Below are 9,874 nucleotides of genomic sequence, written 5' to 3'. Positions count from 1 at the left end.
TTTAATGGCGCAGACCCAAAGGTTAAATAAAAGAATATTCCATCCTTATAAATGAAATCATGGGGTCTCACTTCTTTTGAGAAGGTTGACAATTAATATTATTCAAGATTGGAGCTCGTTGCAGATCCTTGTGAACCAGGACATAGTGGGGGGAGGACCTCCGCTACAAGTTGGTGCAAAAGTGTCCTGACCATTCCAAGAAACTGCATGCCAAAGCCCATTTCTGTGAGACAAGGGTGCCCATTGGCCCCCCTGCTCTTTGCCCTAGCAACTGACCCTCTGTTGAGAAATGTAGACAAACTGATCCAGAAGGGTACCTTGAAGCCTCTAATGCTGCCCCAAGGTCAACCCTTCTCCACTCAACTCTTTGCAGATGACAATTGCAACATAGTGCAGTGCAGTGAAGAATCTATCAAGGGATTGATGCAAATGTATGACAACTTCTGTGCTGTGTCAGGCTCCAAAATTGCCCCTCATAAAACAGAGTGTGTTAAACTGAGCTTCTCTGATAGGGCTGACTGTTTGGCCTCTTTGGGGCTGAAGGACTTGGGTCCTGGGAAGATTATCAGATATTTGGACTGCCCTATAGGGCTGGGGCTGACTCCCCACCAATGTTTTACCTGGTTTAGTGATAGAATCAGAGGGAAAATCAAAGCCAGGGCCCATTTAAGACTCAGCTTGGCTGGCAGAATCATTGCACTAAGGCACATCCTCATGGCACTTCCTGTGTATGTTGCCACACTACTGAAGTTCTCAGGTAATGACTGGAACAAGCTTGCAATGCAGTTCAGAGAATTCCTCTGGAGTTTTGCAGATAAGAGGTCATGGTCCTTTATTTCATGGGAGCATATCTGCTCTCCTAGGGAGGAAGGGGGCTGGGGGATCCCTGATATCATAGCTAAGGCTCAAGGCCTGCTTAACAAATGGATCCCCAAACTGGACAGCCCACAACCTTGGGCACAGATCATTAAGTGGAGAATTGAGCAGGCCTCACTTAAAGGCTCCCAATGGCTCAATACAAGCTGGATTGATAAGCTAATGCACCCTGACAAGCTAAAGGGCTGGAACTCCTCCCTTACCATGAAGCTAGTAAACAGTTGGAAAGCAACAACTAAGGAGGCAGTATGGATGGGTTCCCGGTTTGACTCATCCTGTAAGATTCCCCCCCCAACCCCTTTTTGATGTCTAGTATCTTCCCCTGTAATCAACCCTCTTCAGAAATATAAAGACCCTGTTGCTAACTATTTTAGCCTAGAGAGAGGAAAATTATTCTAGAGAGAGAATATTCAGATTTTGAATATTTTTGGATAGAAAAATATCTCTTATAATTCAGATGAGTTCCCCTGAAACAGAAATTCAAAAAGAATTTTCCAATGTGCAATTGGAATTAATTGGAAATAGGTATAAAGAACCTTAGTCTAAGGGTCTAGATTTTCAGAAATCTTTAGACTATGGTCCAATTAAGGTTCCTATGGACCAATAGCATCAATCCATGTGTAGGGAAGAGATAAATCCAAATTTGTAAAAAGAAGATACCCAAAAATGAGTAAATGCTCACATAAGGTGAAGAGTTGAAAATGTACAAGGTTTATTAGTAAAAAACTATGAGCAATATTAAAAATATGAGATATTTTGGGTATCCAAAAATGAGTAAATGCTCACATAAGATGAAGAGTTGAAAATGTACAAGGTTTATTAGTAAAAAAACTATGAGCAATATTAAAATGATTCCATTATGACACATATGTAAGGAAGGGGAATTCTTTAAAGGAGGTGCATATTTCACATAAGATGAAGAGTTGAAAATGTACAAGGTTTATTAGTAAAAAAACTATGAGCAATATTAAAATGATTCCATTATGACACATATGTAAGGAAGGGGAATTCTTTAAAGGAGGTGCATATTTCACATAAGATGAAGAGTTGAAAATGTACAAGGTTTATTAGTAAAAAAAACTATGAACAATATTAAAATGATTCCATTATGACACATATGTAAGGAAGGGGAATTCTTTAAAGGAGGTGCATATTTCACATAAGATGAAGAGTTGAAAATGTACAAGGTTTATTAGTAAAAAAAAAACTATGAGCAATATTAAAATGATTCCATTATGACACATATGTAAGGAAGGGGAGTTCTTTAAAGGAGGTGCATATTTCACATGCTTGAATGAGTTTTAAACTCATAAAAATTGAGATATTTCATCTCTCCTCTCTCCTCATTCAAGTCTAGTTCCAAAAAGTTAGCTTAACTGACCTAAAAATGGTCAAATATTCACCAAACTGATTTAGAAAATTCTAGAATCAGTTTGTTTGGTTAGGAGCTCAATTTTTCCTATAAATAGAAGCCTCCCCCTTGTTGAAAAATAGATAGTGTTTATGCATCGTTACTCTACTCCACCTAAGCCAAGAACTGTGAATTCATTTAATAATTCACTAGTTTTTGGAGCTTCCCTCTTTCTTCAATCCCCATTAGTGGCTCCATCAACATACTTAACCAATTGATTGGTTGGGGGCCTCTACCGTGAACAAAGAATCAAGCAAGTTGTAAGGTAATTAGTGAATATTGATCTTTCTATAATTTCTCAATGTTTCTCTCTTCTCAACCCCTCTCAAGCTTGAGAAGTTTAATTGGTATGGTTTTTTTTAAATGCTATTGAAGTTTGAATAGTAGTGAAGAGTTACATAATGCTATTGAAGTTAATTTTCATTTATGTTTAAATTCTAATGATTTTTATGTAAATTCTCTCTCTCACTCAAGAAATGGTCATACTCATGACCCATTCTCAATCCAAATCAAGCTTTTCATAAAGCTTTTCCTTAACCCAAGATTAAGCTATGCTTGAGGCCAAATTAATGGCTTTTTTCTATGCTTTTAGTTTATGTATATTAATGATTCAATCCATTATGGATTAATAATCTAATTAGAGATTATTTTAATTATTTTCTTAATGATAAGCATTATCCCTTAGAAAAATTGAGATTTATCAGTCATAGCAGCGGAGCTATGGCAAAATTTTTATAAAAATTATGCATAAAATAATCTCATTCAAAGCATAAAAAGAGGACTTCCTACCATATTCTAGGAATTATCATCTTAGATTAATTGAAAGAATTTCATTACAATCATGGAGAAATTGAATTTTAATATCATGCATAAAGGATAAGTTTTTATATCAAAAGTGTTATTTTTACCATTTTTATTTCATGCATAGAAGTATGCATAATGGATAAATTTTTATATCAAAAGTGTTATTTTTACCATTTTTATTTCATGCATAGAAGTATGCATAATGGATAAATTTTTATATCAAAAGTGTTATTTTTACCATTTTTATTTCATGCATAGAAGTATGCATAATGGATAAATTTTTATATCAAAAGTGTTATTTTTACCATTTTTATTTCATGCATAGAAGTATGCATAATGGATAAATTTTTATATCAAAAGTGTTATTTTTACCATTTTTATTTCATGCATAGAAGTATGCATAATGGATAAATTTTTATATCAAAAGTGTTATTTTTACCATTTTTATTTCATGCATAGAAGTATGCATAATGGATAAATTTTTATATCAAAAGTGTTATTTTTACCATTTTTATTTCATGCATAGAAGTATGCATAATGGATAAATTTTTATATCAAAAGTGTTATTTTTACCATTTTTATTTCATGCATAGAAGTATGCATAATGGATAAATTTTTATATCAAAAGTGTTATTTTTACCATTTTTATTTCATGCATAGAAGTATGCATAATGGATAAATTTTTATATCAAAAGTGTTATTTTTACCATTTTATTTCATGCATAGAAGTATGCATAAAGGAAAATTTTTTATATCAAAAGTGTTACTTTTATCATTTTTAATTTTCATGCATAGAAGTATGCATAAAAGAAATTTTTTTTATATCAAAAGTGTTACTTTTATCATTTTTAATCTTCATGCATAGAAGTATGCATAAAAGAAATTTTTTTTATCAAAAGTGTTACTTTTATCATTTTTAATTTTCATGCATAGAAGTATGCATAAGAGTTGATTATTTTATTATAAAAGTGTGACTTTTATCATAATTGAATTTCATGCATAGAGGTATGCATAAAAGTTGATTATTTTATTGTAAGAGTGTTACTTTTATCATATTGGATTTCATGCATATAGGTATGCATAAAAGATATTCTTTTTATACTAAAAGTGTGATTTTCCTCATAAATGGATTTTATGCTTAACTTAGATGCATAAGAGAAATTCTTTTATTCTAAAAGTGTAATTTCCTACCAAACTGAATTTATGCATAAGAAGATGCATAAAAGATTGATTTTAATTTCGAAAGTGTTAGTCTCCTTAAATGGAATTTATGTATAAATAAATGTGTAGAGAAATCTTATATCAAATATAAGAATTCTCTTTTTAAAAAAAAGATATGAAATGTGATAAGATGTGATAAGAGGTGTATGAGATGTGATAAGAATTGATAAGATGCGTATGGAAAGTGATAGGATGTGATAAGATGTGTATGGGATGAGGTAAGAAGTGTATGTGATAGAATAGGATGTATATGGGTTGTGATAGGGCGAGAATGGATGTGATGTAAAAGATTAGATGTGAAGACATATGGGGTTACATGAATGGGAATGTGGAAATGGATGTATGTATGTGGATGTGTGGATGTGGAGATGGGAGTATGGATGTATGAATGTGAAAGTGGATGTATGAATGTGAAAATGGATGTATGCATGAAGATGTATATGCATAGATGTGAATGTGGATGTAGATGTGGATGTATAGTTATGAATGGGAATGTGGATGTGGATGTATATGAATGTGGATGTAGATGTGGATGTATAGATGTGAATGGGAATGTGGATGTGGATGTATGTATGTATGTGGATGTAGATGTGGATGTATAGATGTGAATGGGAATGTGGATGTGGATGTATGTATGTATGTGGATGTGGATGTATGTATGTATGTGGATGTGGATGTATGAATGAGGACGTGATAATGGATGTATGCATGTAGATGTGGATATATGGATGTGAATATGAATGTGGATGTGGATGTGGATGTATGGATGTGGATATGGATGTGTATGTATGAATGTAGATAAGGGATGTGGATGTATAAATGAGGATGTGAAAATGGAGATATGCATGTAGATGTGGATGTATGGATGTGAATATGGATGTGGATGTGGATGTATAAATGAGGATGTGAATGTGGATGTGAATGTGAATGTGGATGTGAATGTGGATGTATGGATGTGGATATGGATGTGTATGTATGAATGTGGATACGGGATGTGGATGTATAAATGAGGATGTGAAAATGGATGTATCCATGTAAATGTGGATGTATGAATGTGAATGTGAATTAATGTGTCGTCGATATGAGGAAATGGATGAGAATGAGTACACATTGAATGGAATGTGGAATAAGTAATGTGGACTAAGGAGGGATAATGTGGAAAGACGAGAGTTTGATTTAGAAACTGTATTTTGTGACTGTTTGTAAATGACTGTTTTATGTCAAGAATGCTGGGGAAGCATTTTGACCATCTTGTGGATTAAGGTCATGAAGACCTAACTGTTAAAGTTGCAACTGCTGACGGAGAGTCAATGGAGGACGTCTCGCGTAGCAAGGTCGACCGAGGTCTTGACCAGCCTCGGTTCGATTTAAATGGTGAGCTTCCGGTACGGTGGATGAGGGACCAAGGAAGCGGCCTATGAGTGAAGCGCTAGGTCACCTGCGAAGGATCCTAGAGGGTGCTGACCATACGGTGCTCGGGCTCTGGGTCGCCCAGGATACCCACGCGTGCGTCGAGGAAGATATTGGAACAAGGAGTAAGAGTTGTTTTGTAAAACCGGGCATGGATCTGGTTGATTGACCTTGCTGGTCTTCAATGGATGAGTCCATGGCTCTTTATATGGATCTGTTGGTTGATCTTGCTGATCTTCAATGAGAGTCCATCTTGATTTTTATAAGTGATTATATTGCCGAGTATTATGGGCTAGGAACTATTGAAAAGGCCCCTGTGTGGACAGGTGGTGAGCGTTCTAGTTGCCAATGATGCCATAGATACTCTGATGAAGGAATGATGGGAAATTATGAATCAACCGGATAAATTGGAAGATTATGATCAGTGGTACTATGGTTTCATTAAAGGATTGTTTTAAAGTTAGTTGATGCTAAGAAAAAGGCAAATTCATATTGGGTGTGTAAGTGGTGTGGCTAGTTCTATGTTTGCATGAACTTCCGGCTAGGGGGCCTTGGAACTCTTTTCCTTGGTACCCGGGACAAAACCTAACCAAATTCCAAAATTGGATCCCATCACTACAGTGGTTGGGTGGTTGGCTAACCCATGGGATCGGATGGGGTTAGGCTGGACTGATGGATCCGTAAATCGAGATTTAATTTCTATTATTACGATAGATGAAGTAAATCCCGGATAGAAATTGTTCTATGGATAGGAATCAACGGCTGTGCCTCTTGATGGGGAAAAAAGCGTTGATCCCAATGATCCAAGTGTAAGTTTCTTCCTTGATTTGACCAAGTACCGTTAGAGGTGCAGTCAGATCAGTTGATCCGTAATGATCTTGACTACGTTAGAGTAAAGAGTTATCCTGGTGGAATCGCCCATGCTTTCCGGGTAAAGGAAGTTTTTCCGGTTTCGGTTTTGGACAAACCGACGGATTAGTCTCTTGTCCGGATATTCGTGGGCGAGGCCCCGAGTGTGAGACCCCTACCCGCGCATGATGTGTTACTTCCGCTGCCAGTATCCTGAATCCGTTGCTCAGTGGGAACAGGGATCTCACACATCCCTTGAGCAGAGCATATGGCTTTGCAAAGATGCAATGCAAAATGGTGTCCCAGCAGTGGAAGCTAACCCCAGAGTAGCAAAAAGGCTGGAAGCAAAGGGTTTGGCAAAGTTCAAGGACATCTGGTGCTCCACTACTAAACAATGGCTGATCCCTGCCGATAGATGGAATGCACTTAACAATGTAGAGCAAAGACTGATGCTTCATGTACTGAGCAATATCAGGAGGGAATGGCCCACCTCCCCAATGGTGACCACAAGGGTTAGCTTCAAGTATTGGTCCCTCCCAAGCATAAGACCCAAGGTGTCTAGACAGAAATGGGCTATGAGAATAGCTGTTGCCTGGAAGAAGGAAAACTGCACTCTGACAGTGGATTATTGCAGGCAAAGAGCCAGGCAGACATGGGGCTCTACAGGCTCAGGCAGATTGGACCTACTCCTGTGGAGAATATTGAATAGGAAACTACCAGTTAGGGGCATAACCAGCAAGTGGAGCCAGGGGAACCCTTACTGTCCCAGGTGCAAAACCCATAAGGAATCTATGAGGCATGCCTTTTGGGAGTGCAAGGAGGTGTACCCTGTGTGGGTAGCAGTCAGCAGAATCCTCAGTGACTGTGGAGTGCTTGACAAGGTCAACTGGAAGCAAGCAGTCATTGGATGCAAGGGCAGGATGAACCCTGCCATATATCAAGTGTGGCAAACACTGAGAGGCTTGATACTAAGCAGGATATGGGAATCTAGGAATGCTATACTACACAGGGGTTCCAGCTGTGACTATAGCTCCATAGGGAGAGCAAGGAATCTAGTGGTAGAAGGTCTTGTATTAGCAAGGACTAGGGAGAGAGGGAAGATTAAAGCTACTGTGGATCTACTGCTGTTCACCTTAGGGTGCTGTATCTTTTTTGATACTTAATTTAAATTTCTTTGCATTAAAAAAAAAAGTTGGTGCAAAAGTCTATTCTCTTCGGATCGGAAGCATTTCAATCGAGCCTTAGTATATATTCAAGATTACAACTCGACTTGTGAAGATGGACTTCCGGTGCAAGTAGTTGGGGGACGTGGACGTGCTTGACCAGTGAAGCTTGACCAGTGAGGGCGATAAGAACGTGGTGGCGTGCTTGACCAGTGAAGCTTCCTTCATCCTTGAATAATTGCTGGGAGCTGATTCCCATCGTCGATTCATCAAATTTCTTTATTTTCAATAGATCTGGACAGTAGCATTGTCGTGAGAGGTGGGGCTTCGTCTTCCGCTGCGCACGTCGCAGAACGTCTGGTTTCCAGCTGCTTACACCAGCTATTGCCAAGCCTACGGCTTCCTACCTATTGAGAATGGCCAATCCGGCTGGTGAAAACTTGAATGGCCAAGCTGGTGCGCATAGGGAATGGGTACACTCCATTCTTTCCCAATGTTCACCGTTCCCACCTGATCAACGTGGCCACCGGCGCCGCGATGCAGAGCTTGAGCTCTTCTTCAAGGTGCCTGCTGCACAGCGGAAGGCCAATCCGGAAGCGTACGACCCTCACGCGTTCACATTTGGCCCTTACCACGCCCCGTTCGACAAGCAAGCGGACATGTTTAAGGTGCAGGCAGTCCAGGTTGGTGATGACGTTGGTTTCTTCCTTTCTGAATAAAATGTTTCCGCCTCATGGAATATATTTGCCAGGAGGGTATGTTCTGAGATGTGTCACATGCGGTGCGCCAGGCGCTAGTGGACGTGGAGGAGGGAGCTTTCGAGAGGCTGGTGGGGAAGATCGCGCAGCATGACTCAGACGTGAGAGCATTGTATGTGGAGATGGAAAGCGAAATGGCGAATCTGGAGCGGCAAACGCTGGCCTGCCTTCTTGCCCTGGACTCCGTGGCCATTGTGGCGGCGTCTGTGGAGTGGTGGCGATCCGTCGATGCGGAAGGCGATGACGTGGTCGAGGGGTGCGCCGTGCCCTTTCACATACAGAGATCGCTTGCCAAGGATGCCTTGCTCTTGGAGAACCAGGTCCCTCTCTTCGCGCTAAAAGACGCCATAGAGAGCATGAGGCCGGGCATTAAGGAAAGGCCGGTAGAAAGCCTCTTGCGGTATTTTGCTACAGAAGCAAACCCTTACCCCAACTTCGATCGTAGATGCGAATTCTCGCTGCTTCCCAGCAATCCTGACGATCCCTGCTGGAATAAGTCCCTGCTCGCTTTCATTTACGAAGCTGTCACGGAAGGATTACATCGCCCACCAGCTGATGAACACTTCTCGCCCAATGATTCAGGTCAGCTGCCCACCTCATCGCATCTCATCAAATACGGCATCGGATTCCGTGCCTCTGATACCATCCGTTTCGATGACAGCACTTTGATACTCTCCTTGCCTCTCATCGAGGTGGGCGACAACACGATCCGCGTCCTCTTGAACCTGCTCGCCTATGAGGCCACGTCGAGATACCACCCCTCCACCTACACATTGATCTCCTACGTGGACTTCATGGCTCGCCTTATTGACAGCGAGGAGGATGTTCGGCTTCTTGTCGAAGCCGGCGTTATAAAGAACTTCCTACCAAGAACTGGCTTCCAAGTGGAACAAGCTGTGCGTTTCGGTCCTTTTTAGTTCCACGCGTGCAGATCGTGAGGTCGTGGAAAAGGTCATTAAGGTAACCGGAGTCAGGTGGCGCAGGTGGATGGCCACTCTCAACGAGACTTACTGCGAAAGGCAGCCTTGGCTGGTCGCCTCCATTGTAGCTGCCACCATGTTGCTGATTTTAAGCTTCTTGCAGACCTTCTACACCATGAAACCTTATTTTACTTGAAGCACGGCCTCATCATCCAAATTTCCTGGAATTTTTAGAGTCACGATTTGTTCAATTATTGGGTTCAAATGCATTGCGTCGGAGGGGTGTTTAAGTGAGGGAAGGGTGTGTAAACACCCTAAGGTTTAAATGCACTGCAGATAAACCCAGAAATCTGTTTCGTAGTTCATACACAGCGGTATTCTGACACCCACATCAATCGAATGGGCATAGCCCAAGTGGTTAGAGTGACTAGCCAGCCGTGGTCCTGGGTACAAACCCCACCA

The 9,874-nt window shown here is 40.2% G+C and overlaps 2 protein-coding genes across 2 annotated transcripts; both read left to right on the top strand.

The window, feature by feature from the left end:
* The first annotated feature begins 207 nt into the window (after nucleotides 1–207).
* On the top strand, nucleotides 208–1,182 carry LOC147628611 (uncharacterized). Its single transcript, XM_086813071.1, has one exon. It carries the CDS (start codon nucleotides 208–210, stop codon nucleotides 1,180–1,182), a length of 975 nt encoding a protein of 324 aa, XP_086669197.1.
* Nucleotides 1,183–8,114: 6,932 nt separating this feature from the next.
* On the top strand, nucleotides 8,115–9,409 carry LOC147628610 (putative UPF0481 protein At3g02645). Its single transcript, XM_086813070.1, has 2 exons — nucleotides 8,115–8,417; nucleotides 8,525–9,409. Exons 1-2 carry the CDS (start codon nucleotides 8,151–8,153, stop codon nucleotides 9,407–9,409), a joined length of 1,152 nt encoding a protein of 383 aa, XP_086669196.1. The 5' UTR covers nucleotides 8,115–8,150.
* The last annotated feature ends 465 nt before the right edge of the window (nucleotides 9,410–9,874 follow it).

The sequence above is a fragment of the Cibotium barometz genome, chromosome 19, assembly GCF_041138505.1.
Source record: "Cibotium barometz isolate CiBa-2024 chromosome 19, ASM4113850v1, whole genome shotgun sequence".
NCBI lineage: Eukaryota > Viridiplantae > Streptophyta > Polypodiopsida > Cyatheales > Cibotiaceae > Cibotium > Cibotium barometz.
The sequence above is the reverse complement of the archived record's forward strand: the minus strand, read 5'-3'. Positions and strand labels throughout refer to the sequence as shown.

Bases quoted from the DNA above. Each gene is read 5' to 3' on its own strand.
- LOC147628611 (XM_086813071.1), top strand. From the start codon at position 208: ATGCCAAAGCCCATTTCTGTGAGACAAGGGTGCCCATTGGCCCCCCTG.
- LOC147628610 (XM_086813070.1), top strand. From the start codon at position 8,151: ATGGCCAATCCGGCTGGTGAAAACTTGAATGGCCAAGCTGGTGCGCAT. The intron at 8,418-8,524 runs GTTGGTGATGAC...GCGGTGCGCCAG, and splicing joins TTAAGGTGCAGGCAGTCCAG to GCGCTAGTGGACGTGGAGGA.